A 24,044-nucleotide genomic window follows, 5' to 3' on the forward strand; every position below is an offset into this window, starting at 1 on the left:
TCTCCTACTGTTGAGAGGATTTTGCTTTACAGAAAACCCAGTTTGCTGTCCTTTCATGTGTCAGAATGGCACGGGCTCTCAGCCCTTTCTTAGCCTCCCACCTGCCCTGCAGGTAACAAAGCATCTCACAGAAATATCTCTGAGCAGTGAAGCACAACCCAAAGAAGACTTAGAATCTGTATCCAGAGGCTCCCAGCCATTCAGGTCTGTAAAATCAGGCATAAAGCCTTTTCTTCTCTTAATTCTAAGTGTTTCCCAGTTTATTTGACCCAACTCCCCCCCCTAAAAAAAAAGTTCAGGGTAGGTGAACCTCCTGCCAAATTTCAGTAATCCTCAGAGACAAGGGTTCCAAAGTTAGTATTTGAAACAATGCTGACTTTGTCTATGTGACACTTAGCAAAAATACAGAAAAGGGAGGTAGAAAGAAAAGTATATTTCTGCTGTGAAAAATTGGATGCTTATTGCATCTAGGTTTCAGCACTTACAGCAGCAAAGCCTTCAAGTGCAATGTTTCTATTCCACTAAGGTTTTGAATCAAGTAGAGGAAGGCACTGGGAAAACCAATGGCTCCTAACAGCCTATAATTTCATGCTCTCTACACAGCCAGATGATTACTCTCCTGTGCTTAATTTAATTGTGGCCCACCAAAGGCAACTGAAAGGCTTAATCAATCCTCAGACAAAGGCTTTTTAACCTGCCTTAAGCCAAGGACATTGTCCTTCAAAAAATCATCTACAATGGAAAGAGAGAGGAGTTCAAACTCCTTCCCAGAAGAATTATAGGTATGAGCACAGGCAATATTGCTATATCTGTATGTGTGCATGACTGTGCCATGGGCTGTGGGCTCTTCACACGCTTCTTGCTCTCATGGTGAGGATCCTGGATAAAACTCTAAAGGTGTGGGTAACAACAGCTGATATTTGGCAGCTGAAATTCAGCATTTATCTGGTCACATGTGACAGCAAAGCACTCTTGAGCAGCCCAATCAGGGCCAGACCTTCGGTCTCCTTTCTTATAGCTGGCCCCTGCAGGAGGAGCAAGAGGAAGCCTCAGTGGGGATGGTGGTGGTCACTTTACTCCTTGGCCAGGTGTAGAATCAGTGCTTCATCTTTCTCTCACATTGACGGCACTGATGTTTTAAGAACAACCCTATGCCTTCTAGACACATTTGTTTGCTTTCAAAGCCCATCTGTCCTGCTGAATACAGTGGGACAATACATTTTTAAAGCAACAATTTTGGTGCTTAGTAGGCACATTCTATCAACTCTCAGCAAACGCTAGTCTGAAAATAATGATAATAGTGAGAATAATATTACAAAAGGAACACAGCCTTCCTGATGCTAATGGGTAATTCAATGAAGTTGGTCTCATAAAGCAAGTGTTAGGATCCTGGAATTGCATTTACCTGGGTCTGATTGGAGGCTCTGCATGCAAAGCTCTTACATGCCATAAGATTTATGCATAGCACTTAACCTCTCATTTCCATCACACCTGTAATGAAGCTTGTACAGAGTAACAAACAAGCCACTTCAAGTAGGCAACACAAGTTTGCTGGTGCAGCAGGAATTTAGGCAATACAGATATGAATATGAATATATTACTGTTAGAAGAAACGTTGCACTTCCTCTTAGTTTTGTTTTTTGTTTTCGTTTTGCCTTGCATATGTACTAAGAGCTTCTGTATCTACCTAAGGCCTCTGGATAACATTTTCATCATCACTATTTTTAATGTAGCTGACTGACTCCTTCCACCTCTCCATCAGTCCTACCCATAATTCTGGAGCTTTTCCTTCTGTTGTCCTCCGCTCAAGCTGGAAAAAGAGAGGAGTTTGTGAGCAGAGCAGGGATGTTCTGCTGTCCTCCAACCTAGCAGGTGATTTCAGTCTCCATGCCAGCTAAATCTTCTGCTGACAAAATCCAGAAACTCTGTCATCCAGCGGAAGAAACAGTAAAAGCCATCACAAAAGCAAAGGACAGAAACAGCCCACTAAACTATGTTTTCCATTTCATTTATACCAAGCCACTTGGGGCTGACAACAAAAAGAGAAGCCTGGAATATTCCAGAAAAATAAAATTAGCTGGGATGTGATTATCAGACATGCTCTCTCAAAATCTTGTTTGCAGTGTTGGTTCATTAACCTGCTCTTTTACTAAATACTCATTTAAAGGCTTTGAGACAGATCTCTTGTTAGTTCACACATAATGACACTGCATCTGGCCCTAAGCTTTCCTGCATACATCAATTTGACATTTCAGCTGAAGTGATTTTCAGCTGGACCTGAGCTTCTTGTATTCACAGGGAAGCCTACAACATTCCTTCAAAGCGTCCTCCCTCATTGTTCTTCTACCATTTCTTCTCTGTGCACAGCCTACAGATGACCCCACTCACAGCAGGGGGTTGGAATTAGGTGATCTTTAAGTCCCTTCCAACCCAAGCCACTCTATGACAGTGTAAGTCCGTCAATCCTGCAGCCCCTTTCCATAAGAGGTGCCCCTTCTGCAATGGCTGGATGGAAGCAGAAAGCCCTAGATCCATTCTGGCTCCCATGGCAGATCTGGGCACGTGCACCCACTCTCCCTAAGGACTTTGGGCAGAATCTGCAAAGCCCATCATAGGTCTGGGGCACTGTGACTAGAAGAGGTGCTACCACATCCCTGTCTTCCCTGCTCATCACTGCTCATCACTGGTCTTCACTGGAGCAAAGTGATCACATTTTTTACAAACACTTTTCCTCACTGTAAGACTATTTGACCTTTAGCTCTTTTGTTTTTACATCTCATTTATTTTCTACATTACTTAGTGGGGTTTCAAAAATGATGCTGAAGTCTCCTTAGATTTGGGTGGTTTCAACATTTTTTGTGCAGTTTGGGAGCATTTGTGAATAATGCTTGTGTCCAGATGTGTACAGAACATGTGTATGTTCAATAACACATACCGGGTAATCACAGTATCACAGAATTGTAGGGGTTGGAAGGGACCTCTAGAGATCATCGAGACCAACCCCCTGCCAAAGCAGGTTCCCTACACCAGGTCGCACAGGTAGGCGTCCAGGCGAGACTTGAATATCTCCAGAGAAGGAGACTCCACAACCTCCCTGGGCAGCCTGTTCCAGTGCTCCGTCACCCTCACCGTAAAGAAGTTCTTACGCACATTCGTGCGAAACTTCCTATGCTGCAGCTTATGTCCGTTTCCCCTCGTCCTGTCTCCACGTACCACTGAAAAGAGACTGGCCTCACCGCTATGGCCGCCACACCTCAGATATTTATAAACCTGGATCAGGTCCCCTCTCAGTTGTCTTTTCTCAAGGCTAAACAGACCCAGCTCCCTTAGCCTTTCTTCATAGGGGGTAAACATGATATTGAAAAAAACCTTAAGATTCTGAAAAGCCAAGGGGATTTAGTATGTCAGAATTGGAAAGAGCTTTAATTTTGTTCTCACACAAAATAAGGTTATCGTTATATACAAGGAAAAAATGAAAGGAAATAAAAGCAATACAAAACACTGTGAGGTTGTTTGAATAAAATTTTCATTGAAATGATCGTGGTTGTGCATGAATACATAACTAAGCTAGAAAGCAAGCACTGACACAAAAGCGCAGAGAAATGCAATGATAAGAAGCTAGCCATTTTGCTCTCCATGTCAGTCACAGAATTACAATACTGTTACCAATTACAGGCAAAATACACAGCTGTAGCAAACAGCACTATTGGTCAATCATATGTTATGTTTCGACACTGAGACGCTTTGCATATCAAACAGAAAATAATGGAAAAATGGTATACACAGAGAATATAGTATGTCCCTTAATGGCTTCTCGTAACGACAGATCTCGCAATAATTTAGGATCCAATTTCACCAGCAGTGACCGCAGTCTCAGGGCTGGTGATTTATTTAATGTGTTACATTATGCTAAAGCCCATTTGCAATAAGTAGGTCATGCTTCTCCACACACCAACTCTCCAAAAGGGGCTGCCTTAAGGAGACACCTAAAACAACACGGGGAAGGGAGATGCTGAAATAACTTGAAATCCAAAAAATCCAAAAATTCACATGGCTATGAGATGACATCTCTCCATGCTTTTCAGAGGCCACCAGGCTGAATTTGCTAACACCCAAATCACTCGACATCCAGCTGTTGATCTGCACAGGACATTTTAAAATACAGCTGGAATAGTTTTACTGAAGCTATATCTTGCACTCATCCTTGGTAGGAAAAAGAATAATTTAAATGTTATTAGGAAAAACTCATTACAATTTAGCTGTGGGCTGCCAATCAGGCATAGAGGTGTTATTCTTTCTTCTTCACATACTACTAAATCCACCTGAGGAAATTCTTCCAAAACTGATTAAAAAAACATGATTTTTTTTCAGTAGAGTTAAGAAAGTGGGTTTTTTTGCTCAGTTTCCCCTGTAAAATAACTGCTTTTTCTCTGGCCTTCCAGTGCATTTATTCATACAATCATCATATAACACATAAAGCTTTTTTTCTCCAGATCTACAGCTCTGCAGAGCTTCTCAGGTGCAGGGCTCAGGTCACTGGCACAAGAGACAGCAGAGATTGCATGGGACATATTTCAGCTGTAGCAGCTTAGGCTCATTTTAGTTATCACTCCTTGTTCATGCCAACCCTCAGTTTTCTGGATGAGAAGAACAATTGCTTTGATCATGAAGACACGGATGCCTCAGTCTGAGCACCCTTTCTCAAAGCACAGAAAAAAGAAAAAAAGAAGTCACATCAAATTGTTGACTCCAGGATCTGTCAGGTGGGCAATGCTCACCCATTCCCCTGGTGTGGTCTCATTTCCCTGTTCCTCTGCAGAGCCATGTGGGACTATGAAAGGGATGAGAGAAGGAGATGGAAGAAGAGGAAGAGGAGGGGAAGGAGAAGGAGGACTCAAATAAGTTATTTCCAAAGGCTGCCAACAAACCTGCTCTGGCTCTGGTTGGAGACAAAGGTCTCCAAAGAGCTGCTGTTTTTCCCTGCACACAGCTCCCCGAAGAGCACACACTGCTGGCCACCAGCAAGACCATTATCACCTTCTCATTCACCTTAATTTTGATAATTTTCCTGAATTTTGCAACCCACTTTCCTCATTTCTATCTGTGTAAGTAAGGTTTTTAAAGAAAAGATGAAGTAAAACATTTGTATGCAAGACTATTTCTATTTAATGTGTTTGCTCCATCTCCTTCAGTACAGATTTATTATAAACCTTTTTTTTTTTCTATATATTACACCTAGATTTTTGCACTGGTAAGCAGGTTGGTTCCAACAGAGCTATATGTGACATGAGACATCAATTCAGTGAGAAAAAAACTGTAACATCTGATGCTGTTTGCAAGAGTTGGTTAAGGAGATCGACAAGGGCAGAAGCACTTTGACTTTTTTTGTATGGTTTCTCTGGCAACAAGAGCAAATAACATGGGTAAAATTATAGTCCCATCACGCTCCATGTGCTGACAGTACATAATATATAATTGCAGGCTTCCCACCCGAAAGCTTACTTAGTATAATCCTATACAATCCTTTCTCTCACACTGTTTCAGGTGTTCCATCAGTTCTGCAGCTTGCAAAGCCCTGGAAATTTGAAGAAAACAAACCCCCTTGAATTGGCTTTACTATTGCCTGGCTTTGTGAGCACCATGACAGGACTAATTTAGCTTGTCTAGCAGCAATAATCCTAGATTATTCAAAACTAAGGAAAAGTGGGTGTGTACACCATGTTGACTTTCTAGAGTGCGAGAAATATGAGAGATTTCATCTCATGGTTTGCCAGAACCCCCATCCCACCAGGATGCAGTGCTTCTGCACTTCTCACTGGGTGGCACCAAGTCTGGGCCACAAGCGCTCGCCTCAGAAAGCATCTGGTGACCCAGCTCAGAAAGGACAAAATAAACACTCTGTTCCCACCCCAAAAGTGAATTTCATATGTAATGCTGTCACCCCTTGGTATTCTGGAAGAAAGGAATGGAAAATTGGCAGAAGTAGCTTCATAGCTACTGCCAAAGGGGAGGTGGAGGTCCTGGCTCGGCCTGCTCTCCCGTAGCTGTTGCCACCACAGCCCTGCTTCACTTCAGCCTCATGTAGGATCTGGCCATGGGATAATGGGTTCCTTGAGGACAGCAGCTTTGGAACCCAAAATCATCCTGGCACCTAAACCTGCAAATAAGTGACTGTCTAACTCAGCAGCCTAATTTTGTCAACTTTTTACACATCACACATCAAACAAGTCAAACTAATGAAACTTGAGGCTACAGAAGTCAACTGCAAACCCTCATTTCTTATGGCATGGCATCAAGAATTGAAGCCCAGATACCTACCTCTATTTAGGATATCTGTTGAAGCAAAGAATAAGTAATAGTAAAATAAAGATAAACTCATCCTAAGTGGAATAGTGTTGAAAATAAAATAAGGGCACCCTGGAAGTGTGCATGCCTCTGTGGAATAGGAGACTTTGAGAGGAAGGCCAATTAACAGCTTTGGCTACCACAAAATTCTTGTAGAAACAGGGATTTTTTTTCTCTCAGTGCCAAAGGGTGGTCAATTAATTAATTACTTACCACGAGCCTGAAACTGCAACAAGCATCCGTGTGTGTTTCTGTGTAGGGTCCTGGTGTGAGGTGAGCACAGGGCTTCTCTGAAAGACATCTCCAGGCCAGCAGAGACGGGACATGGTTGGGTTAATGCATTGGCTAAAGCACAGGCGGGGCTTTGCTATGATGGGACCAGCTCTGCTAGTCTGTAAAACGTCTTGCTGGTTCTGCATGCCTATGACATTCCTGCCCATTCCTGAGATGATGTCTTGCATGAGTTAAATACATGGCAGTCCAAGGAAAAATTACCTAAAGAAAAAAAAAATAGTTGACCTCCACCTTGCCTTACCTGCTCTGCAGGACTGGAGGCAGTGTTAGTGATGGAACAACTGTTTTTATTTCCTGTCCTTGGTGCCCAGCCTCATCTCCTCCTTTTCAAAAGGTCATGTCCAAATTTCCTGGGCATCTGCTGTCAGTGTGGGAACACTTGATGCACACTTCATGTCTGTGTTCATTGACCCAAGCCACTGACAAGAGTACTTTATTTTGTACTTACTCTTTCACACTGCTTTTTGTTCTCGTCAGAGTACTTACTTACAAACCAGTTCCTCAAATAAATCTTTATGAGATAATTGTCTCAAGTGCAATGTCCAGAACTTGGAATTTAATAAAGCAGCTTTTTTCTTCATCTAGAGATTGTGTAGCCTCCAAAGAAGCAATCGCATTTATTGGTTTAATCCATACCATGAATCCAATCTCCTTTTTACTTTAATCAGAGAGCACTTCTGATGTCTTTGGGATGTTCTACATTTGTTTTTTCTCTCTTGTTCTGTTTGTTTTCTAGTGACAGAAATTGGAATTATAAGCATTAGCAGGATTGCTCCATTGATTCTTAGGATCAATACTAGATTGCTTTTCTCTACTCATAGCAGACAGCTCAATTCTCCTATGACTTCAGAAATATTAATCAGAGTTACAGTCATTTTATAGCTTCTTATTCTAACATTATCATGAATGGCTTTAGTAAACATAATACTTTTTCATATATCTCCTCTATTGCTGGTTTTTCCAGTTGAAGAGAAACAGAGATGGTTGAGAGTGACCTTCTGGGGAAAGTTACAGCCATAATTCAAACTAGCAGAGGCTTAACATGGTCTGCAAGTTGTGACAGACTTAAAACAGCAAATAATTTTTATACTACTAAGCTATGGATTTCTTTGTACTGTAAACAACTCCTCACTAAGCCTGAGGTTTTCTGAATCTTTTGTGATCTAACATGCTGAAGACTGACAGCTCTGGTTATGGTAGCTCCTAGTCTGGAGCTGCTGTTGGCAATGCCTCCACCACAGGGCACATTGTCACTGAGCCAATGGTTTCTATAACAGCAAGTGCTATATAAAAACCTGACTTTTTCCTCATCCAGGTAATATTTACATGATCTAAGGAAGTTAGGGGGGAGAAGAGGCACAAACTTGGATCTGTGCATTTTGCAGATGTGCACTATGCAAGCATAGCACTAAAGAATCTGTGAGAATCTGCTATCCCTGGATTTCAAGACTCATTTTTCAATGATTGTAGCTAATTTTTTAAATTTATATATAATTTTTTTATTATTATTATTTTATTTTAATAAGGGAAGGTGATACCACTCCACAGAATCACAGGACCACAGGGATTGGAAGAGACCTCAAGAGATTATTGAGTACAACTCCCCTGCTAAAGCAGCTACCCTACAATAGATTGCAAAGGTAGGCATCCAGACCGGTCTTGAACATCTCCATAGAAGGAGGCTCCACAACCTCTCTGGGCAGCCTGCTCCAGTGCTCCATCACCTTTACCACAAATAAGTTCTTCTGCATGTTTGTATGGAACTTCTTACGTACCAGTTTTAGGCCATCACTCCTTGTTCACCACTGAGAAGAGCCTCGTCCCATTCATTTGACTCCCGCTTTCCTTTAGGTATTTATAAACACTGATCTGTCAATCTTCTTTTTCCCAGGTTGAACAAATCCAGGTTACTCAGCCTTTCCTCATACAGGAGATGCTCCAGGCCCTTCATCATCTTTGTGGTCCTTCGCTGGACTCGTTCTAGGAGATCCCTGTCCTTTTTGCACTGGGGAGCCCAGAACTGGACACAGTATTCTAAATGTGGCCTCATCAGGGCAGAGCAGAGGGGGAGAATCACCTCCTTCAATGTGCTTATTACACTCTTTTTAATGCACGTCAGGCCATCCTGGCCACAAGAGATTTCCTCCTGGAAGGCTGGGTAGAGATACCCAGCAGCTCTGTATTAAAATCATCCTTGCTCTTCAGCTTCCTGTGCTGATAGGAATCATTACTGTTGCTCACACCCACAAGAACAGCTTTCCCATGGGTGCCACACATAATATCCCCCACATTAATCAGCTGCAATGCTACCCCAACACCTCCACTTGCATTACACCACACTGCACAGCTCCCATAGGCTCTGTAGCCCTCTTTCAGTGCCACATATTCTACCTCACAGGCTTCCCATCTCTTCAGCACCAGTTAGCAAACAATCTCAGTCTGTGCAGAAATGGATCATGTCCCGCAGAACTGCCTGAAGAGTGACCCTCCATTGCTGAGCTCATCAGAGTGAGCAGTGTTATTCTGTATCTGATGGCCCCTGATTACTACAGACACAGACCTCTGCTACACATGCTCTCCAAAATGAATTCATGGGTGATCACCAATCTGAAAATCTTCACAAATAATGTTCTACAAGGTACATGTCATCTGATTCATTTCAGGATCGTTGATGTCAGATTTGCTACTTCAATGACATTTTAAAATTCCAACCACGTAATGCCATGTTGCTAAACATCCAAATCATGGGGACATCATCACACACCTAACACTCCCTGCCTTCTGATCATCATCTCCATGCCAAAACCAGTGAGGGCCTCACCAGATATAAGCATCTTCCAAAACAGTGACTCTGTCCCATACTGACCCTGACCACACTCCTTTGGCCAAGTGCAATGAGGAACGAGCTGAAAGACCAAAGCATATGGGTGAAATCTGTAAGGAATTATTAAATTTAGGATGATAAAGCCTGGCTATTTGCACATTAAAAATTTAAAACAAAGCACTGCTTGTAGCACATCACTTATTTCAACAGCTTTTTTCAAGTATTTGTCAATGGAAGTTTAACTTAAATAAGAGCTATTTTTTCAACCAAAAGATGAGAAAACTATTATGAACTGACAAGCTAGAGTTTTCAAAACACACATGCATTAAGCAAATGGATTTTTATATTGTTTTTAATGGAAGAACTCATATTCTACTGAGTGCTTACATGAATCTCCCTTAGAACTGTCATGCACTATCTACTACGATCAGTAAGTCAAAAAATACCCTCTTCTTACTGTGAGTGGCTGTGATTTACTAACAGCTTTCAAAAATAAAATGCTTCACCATTTAAATACTGAGGGTAACTTTGTCTTCTATTTACTGCATTAATCGTTTTGTTATTAAACCAGTTAGTGTACCCGTTTAGCAAATTCCTCAGAACATACATTTCTATGGCACAGACATTTATTTGAACTCTAAACAGAAGCTGAGGGTTGCCATGGTGTGATCTTTTGCTCAAAGTCTGTTTACTTCTGTGAGCTAACAACAAAACCAAAAGTGGAGTCCATAAAATAAAGTATAAAACCAAGCTGCCGCTACTCACCATGGCGTTGAGAAGTCCTTATTCAAAGGAAATGAATAATTACCATAAACAAAGGTATGTAGAAAAGTGAGTAGAACTCTTATTTATTTTTTTTTACGATAAAATGGTATTTGAATATGTCTCCTGTAAGAAATGCTTTAGAAAGAAGAAAGACTTTGGAAAATGTGATTGTTATTTTCTAGTATTCTTGCAAAATTCAGTCTGCGCAAGTTAGGATATGCAGCCTCGGTGAACATGCACACTTTGTCACATTAAGGAGACCCCGAAGGATCAGCAAGAGCAAAAAACAAAGAGATAGAGCACAGCTTTGGCAGTGTGCACCAGTCTCCACTCTATAACCTGGATCAGGATGCATGGCTGTACTGAGCTTATGATTGGCAGCTCAGCTCTCCTGAGCCTGAATGTGCGATCACAGCACAGGAAAGCTGCTACCCATAGTGGTCCCAGGAAGGCCCCAGAACTGAACAACTGGGAGAAATGCTTGCAGTGATGTCCCTAAATTGGCCTTTGGCAAGTGCATGGTGCCATTTTAACCACAGAGCTAGAGCAGATTATTTCTAGAACTGATTCTCATTAACTAGCAAAACTCAGCTCACATGAGCTGCTCTCCTACTGCAAGTGCAATAAACGCTTCTGCTTCTCATTTAATGCTAATGGTAGAGATGATATTTTTACAAATAGACTTATAGGAAGGCAGTCCAAAAACATCCATCCTCCAATTGACAGATTCAAGAATATAAACAAAACTCTTACGAAAGAAGAATGGCTGAGATTAGGAATATAAACCATAACAAAGAGGAGAGAAAAAAAAAAACACCAAAATGACACACTTTCCTCCAACATAAGACTGGAAGTTTAAATTATTCCTTCTACAAAGTGCCATCCAGCTACTCCCTTTATTCGTGACTAATTTCCTCCTTACTAGACAAATCAATGACAGAAAAAAAAACATGCAGTACAATATAATTTGAGCTGGTTTTACTTTGCTCTCTGTCTTAGCTCTTCAGATCCAAGAACCATTTTGGAAACTCTGCTTCTCATTCATCCGAGATTCACTGATCTCATTATATCTCAGATGAAATATTTCCCATTGAGCAGGTCAGCAGTCTTTGACAAATCACTGTTTTGCTGAAAAGTTTCTTAGAATGTCTGCTTGGAAAAGGTTGTGAGATGCACTTAGGTCAGTGCTGTGATCAAAGCTGGATTTTTAGAGAAGCACATAATCCTCATACTGCACATGTGGAGATTACATTGAAAACTCACACAAAAAGTACGATAAGGCCTTGCCCTTTTCCCATTAACTGGTCAATTGTAAGAAAGGAGGATTTTATTCTAATTCTACAACTTCATTTTCAGTTGTCTAGCTGTCCGCTTCTGCTTTGCAAGTGTTCAGATTTTCAGTATTCAAAAGACCAGTTCATTCATTCATACTATTGCAGAAATCCAAGGATAAGGTTTCCTAAAAACAGAGACCTGTCTTGAAAACCGTATTTACAGCCAGGCTTGCATTCTTTTCAATAAAACCATAAGATGGTCTTCAGTGAAGCATCTGTTGCAATAAAAGTCCCATCTCAAAGCTGTTCCATTTCTGTTTGGCTGCTCTGGCCATAAGGTCTTGAACACAGCTGTGTTCTTTCATTTTTTCCTTACTGTTTGGGTATCGGCACATAAACTGTTGCACAACTGAGCTAAAAATACAAAGCTTCAAACACATCCAGGAAGATTTCACATTGTTTTGGCTGTCCATTTCTTTAGGGAACAAAAGTTTCAGCTCCACAGAAAAGAAAAAAAAAAAAAAGCTCACTGCAACCCTAGAAGGAGTGAGTCTGAACTGAAGAACAAAACAGCACAGGTGATCCAAGACAAACACGGCTCAGTTGACTGCGCTTTGCCCATTTGCTCTGCTACTTGTCATCCCAGGTCTTCTGAACCTTCTATCTTTCTGTGCTTGAGCAACAAGATGGGGTCAGATCACGTGGACAGGGACAGAAAATTGCATGAGTTAGGTAAAGCTCAGACAGACCCATGCAACAAAGGCAGTGAAACTGGTCATCAGATCTTGTTCAGTCCGGTGCAGAGAACGCTTCAGGGAGACCCAAGAGCAGTCTTCCAGTACCTGCAAGTAGGTTACTGAAAGGACAGAGCCAGGCTGCTTACTGCAGTGCACAGTGGGAGGATGACAGACAACAGGCACAAGCTGAAAACAAAATGTTTCTGACTACATATAAAGCAAAATTTCATCTTCATGAGAACAGTTAAGCAGTGAAGCACGTTACCCAGTGTGGCTGTGCAGTCTCCATCCTTGGATGTTTTCAAGACCAACTGCAAAAAGCCCTGCGCTGATTTCATCTCATAGCTGACTCTGTTCTGAGCAGTATGTTGGGATAGACACATCCCTAGGTCACCTGAATCCTTCTGTGGTCTCAGGGAATGCATGACCATGTCCTGGGGAATCGAAGAAAAAGCTATAGACAGAAAAACCTACATCCAGTTATGAAAATATCCTGCCTCTAGGAAGAACCTCTTTCTAAAGCCTAACAGTCAGTGTTGGCCAAACATAAGCCTGAAGTGTGGTTTAACACTAGCTCCTACTTGTACGAAGGAAACCTACATTAACAGAAACCTGCAGAGAAGATGGTAAAAGCTTTATCAAAAAACAGATAAAGAATATGATTGGCTTCCCAATTTGGCTTCCCAATTGGCTTCCCAATTTTAGACTCTCACACCTTTAAAGTACTAAAGGGAAGGGGCTCATTTGTCAGTCAGCAGAACTTCACAGAATCACAGAATGGCCCTAGTTGGAAGGGATCTCAAGGATCTTGAATCTCCAACGCACAGGCAGGGCCACCAACATCCCCATTTAAACTTGCAAATGTTAAGAAAACGACCCCTTCATTTAATATCTAGAGAAAAAATTTAAACAACTTTTAGGCACCCAGATTCAAAACCCACCTAACTTGAAGAGAATTTGTCTATTTTGCATAGAAATTTTGCAATGTCACATCAAAACAGAAAGTTAATGTACCTTTCTGAATATGGTGAGCAGGTATAAATGTATTATGTAGTGTCTTAAAGTACAGACCAGTAAATACACCCTTAGCTACTGAAGGATATAGATAAGGGCCAGAGAACAATCCCCAGAAAAAGATCTGAAAAGCATCTTGAATATTAAAATTATGTGATACACATCAGAAATATTGCAGTTCATAATAAAATATCTATGTGAGAACAGCAGTGTGCCAGGCAACAGAGAACATTCAGTCTCTATAGTATATGTGAAGCAGCATTGTTATTAGCTGACCTGCAAGCCAGTATTAACTGTTCATAGAAGGAGAACAGTTAATATTCAGAACGCAGAATCAGAAAAGAGTAAGGCTATGTGAGATTTCCGAGGTCAAGACTGCTGCCTTAGGTACTAAAGCAATATGAAGAGCAGCCTTTTCAGGAGTACTTAATCACTTTATTTATAACGTATATACTATATATATATGAGTATGTATATTTGATGTATATAAATATTAGAACTATTAGTGAACTGTGAAAGAAAAGAGAGGATAAACAGAACAAAGCCAAGTTTTATAACACAACTACAAGAGCTCTCTGCCCTGGCAAGGACATGACATGAACAACTCTAATTGAATTCTAAAGATGACTTTGGCTGTTCAGGCAATTTTGCACTTCTTCACAAGATCTAGCCTCTATCCGAGCATGTGAAATACCAGCTGAGAACATCAATAAGACTCAGCCAGTGAGGAACATTCCTTCCTTTTTTGTTTCTTACTCCTGAAACCGATACTTCTAAATGCTCCTAGTCCCATACAACCCTTCAGCATCCCTGCCCAAAATCCCACTACTGTGTCCATGAGGCAGGTTTAAGAAGACGACTCTAACAGTGCCTTCCAGCTTTATAAAACTATTGGCCTAGTTTGCTGTACTGGTACACTGTACAGAGTACTGGTGAGAATGTACCAAAATATGGATTGCCCATATTGTCAAATTATACTGCTTCCAGTTGCAATTTTAATTACAATTTGCTTTTGATATAACTAAAACCGAAAGGAAAATGTGTGCATATTGTGTGGAATAGCCACAGTTGAGCGTTTTCTCAATTGAACAATATTTTCAAATGAATAATTTTGTTTCAAGTAACTGCCTATCAGTAGCTAGCATATTTTGTAACACTTAAGGCAGGAGAAAAAAAAAATCCCCAACAGACTTCTTACAGCTTCAATTTCATTTTGAAGTGTCAGACTCTGTGTCACTGGAAGCAGACATTCCCTCTGCAGCACTTGTAAGCTGCAGTACAACAGACACTCTACTTTCAAGGCTCACTCAGCTGAAATCCCATTAAGACAAGAAAGAAGTTTATACTTTTGTATCAAAGCTAAGGTAAAATTTAACAACAAATGAGGCCTTTAACCAAGTGGCTATGTAGCCTTCACTTAAAAAGGGTTTTACTCCAAGCCTGTTGTTTGTAGGACTTTTCATTTTGTCTGCACAGAGCAATGCAGTCATTTGTTGTTGAGAGGCCAAGCTGTGCATTGCCAGTAGGGTCTCCCACCTCCAGGTTTCCCAGAGCCCTTGCTGGTTAATGCCCATTCCTTCTCTGTCAGGTGCCCAGTATCCTGACACCAAACAACTAGCATCCTACTCTGCCAAATTCACCATGACCCAATTTCCACGTGGCAGTTTTGTCTGACCACAATGATCTTGATCCGTTTGCTGACAACAATGAAGATGGCACTATTCAGAGTGTGGCAGCACTGCCCATGCAGAAAGATGGCCATGGGGGTTTCCATCCCGTTGGTGAGGTGTCAGTCTTTCAGTCTTTCCAAATGGTGAAGCACTCTCCTCTGGCCGATGAGCTTCCTTCTGCCTCATTCAGATGTGACATTCATGCTGTTGCTCTGCTTCTACATTTATGTTTCTTAGAATTCTGCAGATATCTCCCATCAAATACAAACTGTATTAAATGAAAAACACTTTGCTGTCCATTAAATCACGATCCGATCTTCACAGATAATGCAATATGGCTGTGATGTTTCTTCTCTTTCAGGCGAGTTTGCCGAAAGGCAGGCAAGCATACCAAGTAATTTCTCTGAAATTCAGTAACAGATTCAGAAATAGGAAAATCCAGAAATCCTTCCAGCTCCCTTTTACATGGCCTGAACTATTCAAAACATGGTGAGCAGTTGGCAACGTTGTCCTTCAAATTTAGAAACACGGCTTTCAGAGGAAAATTCACTATAAAAAACAAAACCATTTTTTGGAAAACCCCCCTCAGAAATTGCATCTGGGTCAGGAAATCAAATACCGGCATATATTATTTGATTTTCTTTACTGTTTAATTTAAATGCTCAACTGTGAAAAATGTAGGTTTTAAAAATAAGGTGCTGCATGGTAAAGTCAGACAAATCTTGTATAACTTATACTGCAATACCCTCTTGTGGCCATATACAAATAGTTTATCTAAATACCTGAAGCTTTCTTCTCCCTAAAAAAACCCTATTTTTTTCCCTTTTGGAAAGAACTAGCTCACATATTTGTTACAGACAAATCTGTATTGTCATCACTTGTCTGACAGCAACAAAGGAAGAATCTCAGTTATGTTCTTCTTCTGTATAATGACACTGCTTATCAGAGAAACTAATACCAAAATTAACCCTTAAGCAAAGACACCATCTCCTACAGCGACACTCATAACAACATTTCCAATTCTTATGTCCCCAAGCAGAGAAAATAAAGATGCTATATTAATTTTCATGGAAACATACAACATGAAGCCATAACTAACATTAATCTACTCTACTGCAGGATGGAGAGAAGCATGCAGTGAATTAGTTGTGTTAACCCAAATGAGTTCCACTCTTCCACTCTTAAAATCCCAATGTTGTTAGGGAAAAAAAACAAAACAAAACAAAATCTAAACCAGCAGATGATAGTATTAGGGGAAACAGTTCAATACCTGGAGAACTATTGAGCTGTTAGTATATTCAGTGGCCTGAATGGGCTATAGTTTGTCCACTAAGGAATCCAGAGCAGTCCCCAGAAATGTCAGCCTTACACTAACCTTGATGTGCTTTAATGGTGCATAACCACTCCCTTAATGGATGAAAACATGGGATAGTTTTTAAAGTATTTGCTCTTAGTAGTCTGTTTTTGCAACAGCACCTATGTTTTATAGTCACATAAAAGTCACAACCACCACAAAACTTATTTAAACAGCCATTATCCCATTCCTATCTGCAATTTCCAGAGAAACAACTGGCACAGGATGAAACGTCCAGCCACTGTATGTAGACTTACAGATTATATTCGTGTAATGGCAGAAATGCTAACTGGTAAAGACTCCCTTCTTTTCTGAGGTTGCAAAGTCTTGGATCTAAATATCTGACTTTAACTCACTAGCTCACTTTCAGGAAGACATTCCTGCTCTCCAACTGCATCAAAACCAAGTCATTTATATCTCCTGCATCTTTGCAGACAACATTCAATAGAATAGACTCTATGCACTGGCCAGCAATGTTCCCATGCAATTTATTCAGTTACTACAAGTCATTTGGAAACTGTGTACTCAGCTGATAATCATTTTTAGCTTATTTTCATATAAAATTTGCATAAAGTGACTTAGAAGGGGAGTGGAGGAGTGTATAAGATAGAAGGGGACAGATTCTTTAACAGGGTCTGTTGTGACAGGACAAGGAGAATGGCTTCAAACTAAAGGGGAGGAGATTTAGACTGGAAATAAGGAAGATATTTTTACAAAAAGGATGGTGAGGCACTGGCACAGGTTGCCCAGAGAAGTGGTGGATGCCCTGTCCATGGAGACACCCAAGGTCAGGCTGGATGAGGCTCTGAGCACCTGATGGAGCTGTGTCTGTGTCGGTACATTGCAGGGGAGTTGGATTGGATGGCCTTTAACGGTCCCTTCCAACTCAAATGATTATATGATTCTATGAAAGATTACAATAAAATAACAGAAGAACTTTGTAAACGTTCATTAAAAAGCATTCCATCCACAGGTATAGCCTTACCATTAGGATCTTTTTCCGGACCTGATCAGAGGTCAGGAAATTCCCACATTGCATTAGGTCTTCCAAGCACGCCCCATGTTCCTTTCACAGCAGTTAGAAGCCACTAAAATCCCACTCTTCAACTATCTATCTGCATACAATCCAGAAGAGAACCTTGGAACGAATAAGAAGATTCTAGAACAGGAACAGAGTCAACTATGAGGCCTGGCTGGCAAACAGCTCATTTCTTCAGTTATAGGGCTGTGTGTATATGTGACATTTTTTGTTCTTCTTGGCTGAAAGAGACGGAAAAAAGTTTAGGTTTCAATTCCCTCAGAAAAGACAACAACACAGACAAAAAGCCCACTAAAATGTCATTCAAATCCAAAGCAAACATTTTGTTTTGACATCGATTTTTAAACTCTTCTTAATTTATGTTATTGCAATTTTCGAAGTTGTAGTAATTTTTCCAAATACAGAAATATATTTTATTCAAAAATGTCTACATGAAATGTTTGGATTGTTGCACAGTTACAACTACTTTAAAATAAATTACTTCTTTGCCAAATTCGGCACGTATTTCCCAATAGCCCCAAGTAAGCACGTTTCCAAAAAATAAAAATAAAAAAGAAAACAAAATCCCTAAAAAAACAGATTAGCATTTACTAGAAAGATGAGGCACGAGGCTAGAATTCATCTGGAGCTGCTTCCCATGACTCAGAAACAAGTCAGTTGAGAATTTAAGAGAAAATTTATACTTAAAATGCCTCGTTTTCCTGCAAGGTCACCAACACTTGAGGAAGTGACTTAATACCACACAGGCCAGCAGGCTGACTGTAAGGCTGACAAACTGACATTTCGGACACTGCTTAGAAAATTCTCACTTTTTATGCTAATAGTTCCTGAAAGTTAATTAAAAAGTACTTCCCATAGTTGCTTACTACTTTCTGAAGAAATCTCTGAGTACTTTAAAAGGACTTATTATGATCTCTGGATGGTCTTTTTTAAATCTGAAAATAAGGAGATTTAAAAACATATTAAAATTTTTTTAAAATAAATTTTTAAAAATTGCATTGAAATATCTTCTTTCAAACAAAAGAGCTCTGCCCCAAACAGAGTCCAAGGCCTCAGCAGCTGCCTGCACTGGGTTTCTGCACACTTTCTGATGAATATTCACAAGCCTGCCTGGTTTCCAATGGAGACAGTAAACACATCAGGGATAGCAGAAACTTTCTGGAGGTTTTGCTTGTGCCACAGAGCTCCAACAAAACTCCTGACAAAATCAGCAGCAGTCCCAACGCATGCTATGCATTAAACCAGGCTTTGCTGTTCCACAGATTTTGAACATAAGGTGGTCTCAGCTGCAAGCAGCACTCATCATCTTCCTAAGCTTGCTGCTTACAGCTGGAGGCTGATGTAACAAGTGTTTCTTACAAAATTGTTGTTACCACAGAAACCTGTTCAGCCTTTGTGCAATGAAGCAACATGAAGCAGTAGGAAATGATCATTAAATAACATGGAAGCAACACAGTGCTGAGCACTGCCTGTCAGTGCTGGTGTGCACACTCATTTTCTTAAAGCAGTCCAAATCTGCAGCTGAAAGAAAGTGTTGGGAGAGGAGGAGCTCTCAAAGCACGAACAATAGCAGGTTTAACCTTCCTAAAGTTTCAGTATATCTGTAATGAGTGTCAAAATGGACATGCTGGAAAAGGGTTCTGGATTCGGGAGGAACACCTTGACTGGTTCTTGGCATCCAGCAAGCACAGCTCTGGGGCAACCAGCCTCAGCTCCACCTCTGTCTCGTGGCAGCATCCGGCTTGGAAGAGCACACCTGGCTGCTAGGTCCAGAGCAGAGGAGCAGACAGCACTGCAGCAGGACCAGGTACAGCAGGATAAGGTCTGGAGGGAGTCTGTGGAGGCTGAACGAAGAGGAAGGAAAATCTGGTAAGTCATTTGTTCCAATTCTGTCAAATAGCTGTTGGAGAGGGTCCAGAGGAGAGCCACAAAGATGATCAAGGGGCTGGAGCACCTCCCCTACGAAGACAGGCTGAGGGAGCTGGGCTTCTTCAGCCTGGAGAAAAGAAGGCTGTGGGGTGACCTCATTGCAACCTTTCAGTACCTAAAGGGAGCCTACAAACAGGAGGGAAATCAACTCTTTGAAAGGGTAGATAACTGCAGGACAAGGGGAAATGGTTTTAAGTTGAGGGAGGGAAGATTTAGGCTGGATGTCAGGAGGAAGTTCTTTACAGAGAGAGTGGTGAGGTGCTGGAACAGGCTGCCCAGAGAGGCTGTGGATGCTCCATTCCTAGATGTTCAAGGCCAGACTGGATGGGGCCCTGGGCATCCTGGTCTAGTATTAAATGTGGAGGTTGGTGGCATGTGGCAGGGGGGTTGGAGATTCATGATCCTCGAGATCCCTTCCAACAAGCCATTCTGTGATTCTGTGATAATTCACCCATCCTCTGCTCATCTTGGCAGTATTACTGATGCACCCTAACATCCTAGGGCTTCATCCGAAGACTACACTATCAAGCAAAGTTTTCTTCTGCAGGGTCCTTGGATCAGAACCTACCATTCTAATGCTATATTAACTCTGTTCTTCTTTACTGGGCAAAATATATGCCAATAACTCCTGGCACACTGAGGAAGCTGAAAAAGAGATGTAAAGAAATGCATGTTTTATGTGTTTTAACTTTATAGGGATCTCCACAATGATAATATAAATGTGCCAACCTTTATAATTTATTGCAGACACACTGATATTATCACCGCTTCTCATATTCTTGGAAATGGAAGTTGAACAGAGTGTTCTGCCAAAACATGATTCTGGAGTCCCAATCTGTAAATCTCCTGAACATACCCCACAAGCCACATGAAAACAGGAAAATCCCATTATTTCAGTGCTTCAGCAGAAAGAACAGCATGCATACACGTATTCACCAGTTACCTGAAAGAGCCAGAAATTAAGATCCTCTCTGTCTCTGCCACATAACTTGTGAAGTGCTTCAGTTCGTACTTCAGTATACAACACAGACATGCTTCTTAGAAGGATATTTTTGGTAAAAGTAAAAACAGTTCCAGTTCTGCCTATGCACTAGCCAAGCAGACAAAAGGAGAAGGCAGAGAATGAAGCACACCACTTTCAGGATGATTTTAGGAAGGGAAAAGAAACCATCTGAAAACTCCTGTCCTCCTCAGTCCTCAGGAGGAAACAGAGATAATAGTTTGGGTTTCTCCAATGCCTGCTTTGTTGTCTGGCTCTTACTGCCCAAGGGAAGGGCTGAAGCCTGGACTCTGACTCACATAAAGCCTGGGCTGTGGTTGCAATGCTGCTCTCCCTCAGTTGTACACTCAGACCTTTTTCCAGTGGGCCCAGATCCTCCATGCCCATTCTGTAGCAAAGGCAACAGGAGGGATGCTACATCTGTATGTGTCTATTAGGGTTCACAGTCGTGGATGTCAGTGCAAACCCATGTTCATGTGTATTTAGGGTAACACATCACTCAGCTAATGCATGCCCTGCTGTCCATCCTTGGCTACAGAGACAGAACTCTTGCATGAGGGCAGGACAGATATGTGGACAGATGTCTAAAGCCAGCATAGCTGCCTATGTCAGGCTACATAGGCTAAAGCCTGCAGAACTGTCCTTTGGCTCCTCATCCCCATCACAAAAACAATGATGGGGAAAGCTTGCTATGAATTTGTGATCTGACCTGAAGTGGGTACAGGTAAATGGCAGAGACCCAAACATTTCTCAGTAATGAGCACCTTAAAGGGAAAGCCAAACCTGGCATACTCATACAGTGCTCAACATAGCAAGATGAATAAAATAGGGAGCAACAAAGACAAAAGATTTTAAACTGCAATTTTTACTTCTATTCGAAGGTACCAGAACTGGAGTTTCCTAAAGGACTATGACCAAATGGTAAGTTTCAAACAAATACTTAACTGTAATCCAGGCTCTTTTCAGCTTGCATCACTTTGAAAGACACTAACATTTTAAACAGAACATATTTAGGCATAACTGGCAAATGTTTTAAGACTTAAATCTTTAGGAAAACAAAAGAGAGCTGAGGTGCCATTCATCTTCCGTAAAGAAACAGACTTTGGGCATATCTTTAATCTGCTTCAGTGTTAATAACTTCATGCAGAGAAAAGTGCTAGAAGAACCAGGTTAGGGAAAGAAAAAAAAAAAGAAAAAAAAGTAGTAAGATAATGTCACTACTAAAAGCAAAATGAAAAACCTCCCATATCACGACCATTCCAGAGCTGGCTAAATTCTTTCTCTCCTGACATTTTAAGCAACATATTTAAAAATGATTCATTTCCCTGTGCTATCTTATTCCCATGACAAATAATAGGAAAACTTTTTATTGTATTTCTGCAACACTTTCATGTGCATTCGTTAAGTATTACATGCTTACAACTTAATTTTCAAAAAGCAAAAGAGCTGATGTTACTAATAATCTCAGTAACCTGAATTTTCAGAAGCAAATGATGCAACCCCGAAAACTTCAGCATTAACAATCTTTGTTTCATCCAGGGTAACAAAAAGGAACAGAAGCCTCTACCAGACTATATGTCTGTGTTTTCAAACGCAGTTCCCAATTCCACCAACCAGAACATTGGCAGCAGGATGAATACTGAACTTGGCAAGATGCTGATAAACATGGATTACCTCTTCAGCAGGGGAGCACAAAAGAGGAAACTTGAAGATGACCTCCAACTTTCCTAATGCTTCAAGTAAAAATACCAGTAACAAAGCAAGTGAGAGATCTAGCTAATAGACTTCTTTCAGATTGAAAATAGCAGGTAACAAATTCCTCATTTTCCATCAGAGATCAATAATGCTGTCCAGCATAGAACTTTTTCAAGAGCAAAGATGTATGCCACCAAGCAATGACTAAGGAGACAATCCTCTTCAGATTTGAGGTAACTGGGTCATATACAGTGAGTCAGGACCACAGATCCCATCCATTTTCCTATGCAAGGCCATTATAACATTGCTACTAACATCAGAAAGAGTAAGTTGAGAGCCAAAGGGCAATTTCTTCCTGAATTTTTACCTCCTGGAAAGAAACAATTAATAGAGATCAGCTCAGATGAGTTGTACCACAAATGACACTGACTGAAAGTCAGTGCAATAAAATGCAGTAGGTTGTTGCATTTCATCTATTTAGCCAAGGATTCACCAGCTTGTCACTTGCATGTTTAAGCTTGTTCCAAGAGTGAAGTTGAAGGCATGTAAGATGTGTTATATGCATTTTCAAGCCTCCCTGCTGAGGGCAGGAAGCCAATTTTTTTCAGACTGGTTTTCATTTTTATTTCTTTGGACTTGCTGTTTTTCCCCTCTGCTTTCAAATTTCCTTTTTTTTTTTTTTAGTTGATAGAAAACCATGACCAGAAAACAGGCTTTTATATTTTGCTCTGAAACTTGAGCCAGGCAGAGCCAGGTTATATTCTAATTATCACCATTCTTGAATTTAACAGGCTTGTAACTCCTAGAATCTGTGGTTGCCCAGGGAAACCATCATAAGGCTAAATGGACACAGTACTTACAGCCTGTTCACTAATGCATCTAGATGCAAAGCCTGTTTGTGATCTGTTGTTTCGTAGGAAAATGACATTAATCAGCAGAGCATGGGGAATGTACACACAATACCTGCCTCCATAGGCTGTAGTAATACCATGTTCAGCCCTTGCTGGAAACAGCACAGAAGCCATTAGTCTTGGTACAACAGGAACTCAATGGACTGAGGAGAAATCATAGATTCATGGAATCATTAAGGCTGGAAAAGACCACTAAGATCATCTCATGCAACCACCAATCAATCCCCACCATGCCCACTGACCACGTCTCAGTGTCACATCTCCACAGTTCTTGAACACTTCCAGGGTCGGTGACTCCACCACCTCCCTGGGCAGCCTGTGCCAGTGCCTCACCACTCTTTCTGAGAAGAAATGTTTCCTGATATCCAGCCTGAACTTCTCCTGGTGGAATTTAAAGCCATTACCTCTTGTCCTATCAATGGTTACCCAGGAGAAGAGGCCAATGACCCCCACCTCACTACTCAAAGTATGGCCTCACCTGAGATGAGTAAAGTGGAGTGGTGTTTCCTCATGCTTCACAGCTGAGTCTATTTTTGAGGTTGAACCAGCGGCTGAAGGCAGTTCAAAAGCAGAAGAGGTGGATTGGAACAGTGTGATCACTGTCAACATCCAAGTGATCTCTAAGAAAACAAACAAACAAACAAAAAAACAAACAATTAAAGAATATCCTGCTCACTGAAGCCATAGCAGTGAGAAGTTCACCTCCTGGCTTCCTCAGTAGCTGAGAACCAGAGGATTAAGGCTTTCAGGATGACAACTAGGTATTTAGAGAAGAAATAAGATGGTATCACAAAAGCAGTCCATGCAAGGACTGAAACTTACGCTTTCAAAAAATAAAATAAAATAAAATATCTTGCTGAGCTAAAATGCCTTCTGATTTCTTCTAAGAGAAGAAAGCTGCAGCGGGAACTATTTTTATTTCAAATACATCTAGTGGGAACATAGTAAGCTCCACATTTTCTAACCTGCAGGTGGCACTCACTTCCCACCAAGTAATCCACTGCAAAGGACACTGTTACAGCAACAGTACTGCACAATTCATTTCTAATTTCAAAGGGCATTAAATAGTTCCAGGTTCTCAACTCTGTTTGCTCTGTATGAATCCGGAGAATCCTTCTCCCAGAGAGGCCCTCCAAAATGGATTGCACAGGATGGAGGATGGTCGCAGCACTGCACAACTTCATCCTTCCACT

At 41.0% G+C, this 24,044-nt stretch overlaps 1 protein-coding gene across 1 annotated transcript; it reads left to right on the forward strand.

Moving 5' to 3' along the window:
• Positions 1-18,357: 18,357 nt before the first annotated feature.
• C2H2orf50 (chromosome 2 C2orf50 homolog) lies at positions 18,358-22,595 on the forward strand. Its single transcript, XM_010707913.2, has 3 exons — positions 18,358-19,185; positions 21,127-21,166; positions 21,785-22,595. The coding sequence occupies exons 1-3, from the start codon at positions 18,923-18,925 to the stop codon at positions 21,974-21,976; spliced, it is 495 nt and encodes a 164-aa protein (XP_010706215.1). The 5' UTR covers positions 18,358-18,922; the 3' UTR covers positions 21,977-22,595.
• Positions 22,596-24,044: the final 1,449 nt, after the last annotated feature.

Source organism: Meleagris gallopavo, chromosome 2, assembly GCF_000146605.3.
Source record: "Meleagris gallopavo isolate NT-WF06-2002-E0010 breed Aviagen turkey brand Nicholas breeding stock chromosome 2, Turkey_5.1, whole genome shotgun sequence".
NCBI lineage: Eukaryota > Metazoa > Chordata > Aves > Galliformes > Phasianidae > Meleagris > Meleagris gallopavo.

Bases quoted from the DNA above. Each gene is read 5' to 3' on its own strand.
- C2H2orf50 (XM_010707913.2), top strand. From the start codon at position 18,923: ATGAGTGTCAAAATGGACATGCTGGAAAAGGGTTCTGGATTCGGGAGG. The intron at 19,186-21,126 runs GTAAGTCATTTG...TTCTATTCGAAG, and splicing joins CGAAGAGGAAGGAAAATCTG to GTACCAGAACTGGAGTTTCC. The intron at 21,167-21,784 runs GTAAGTTTCAAA...TGTTTCATCCAG, and splicing joins TAAAGGACTATGACCAAATG to GGTAACAAAAAGGAACAGAA.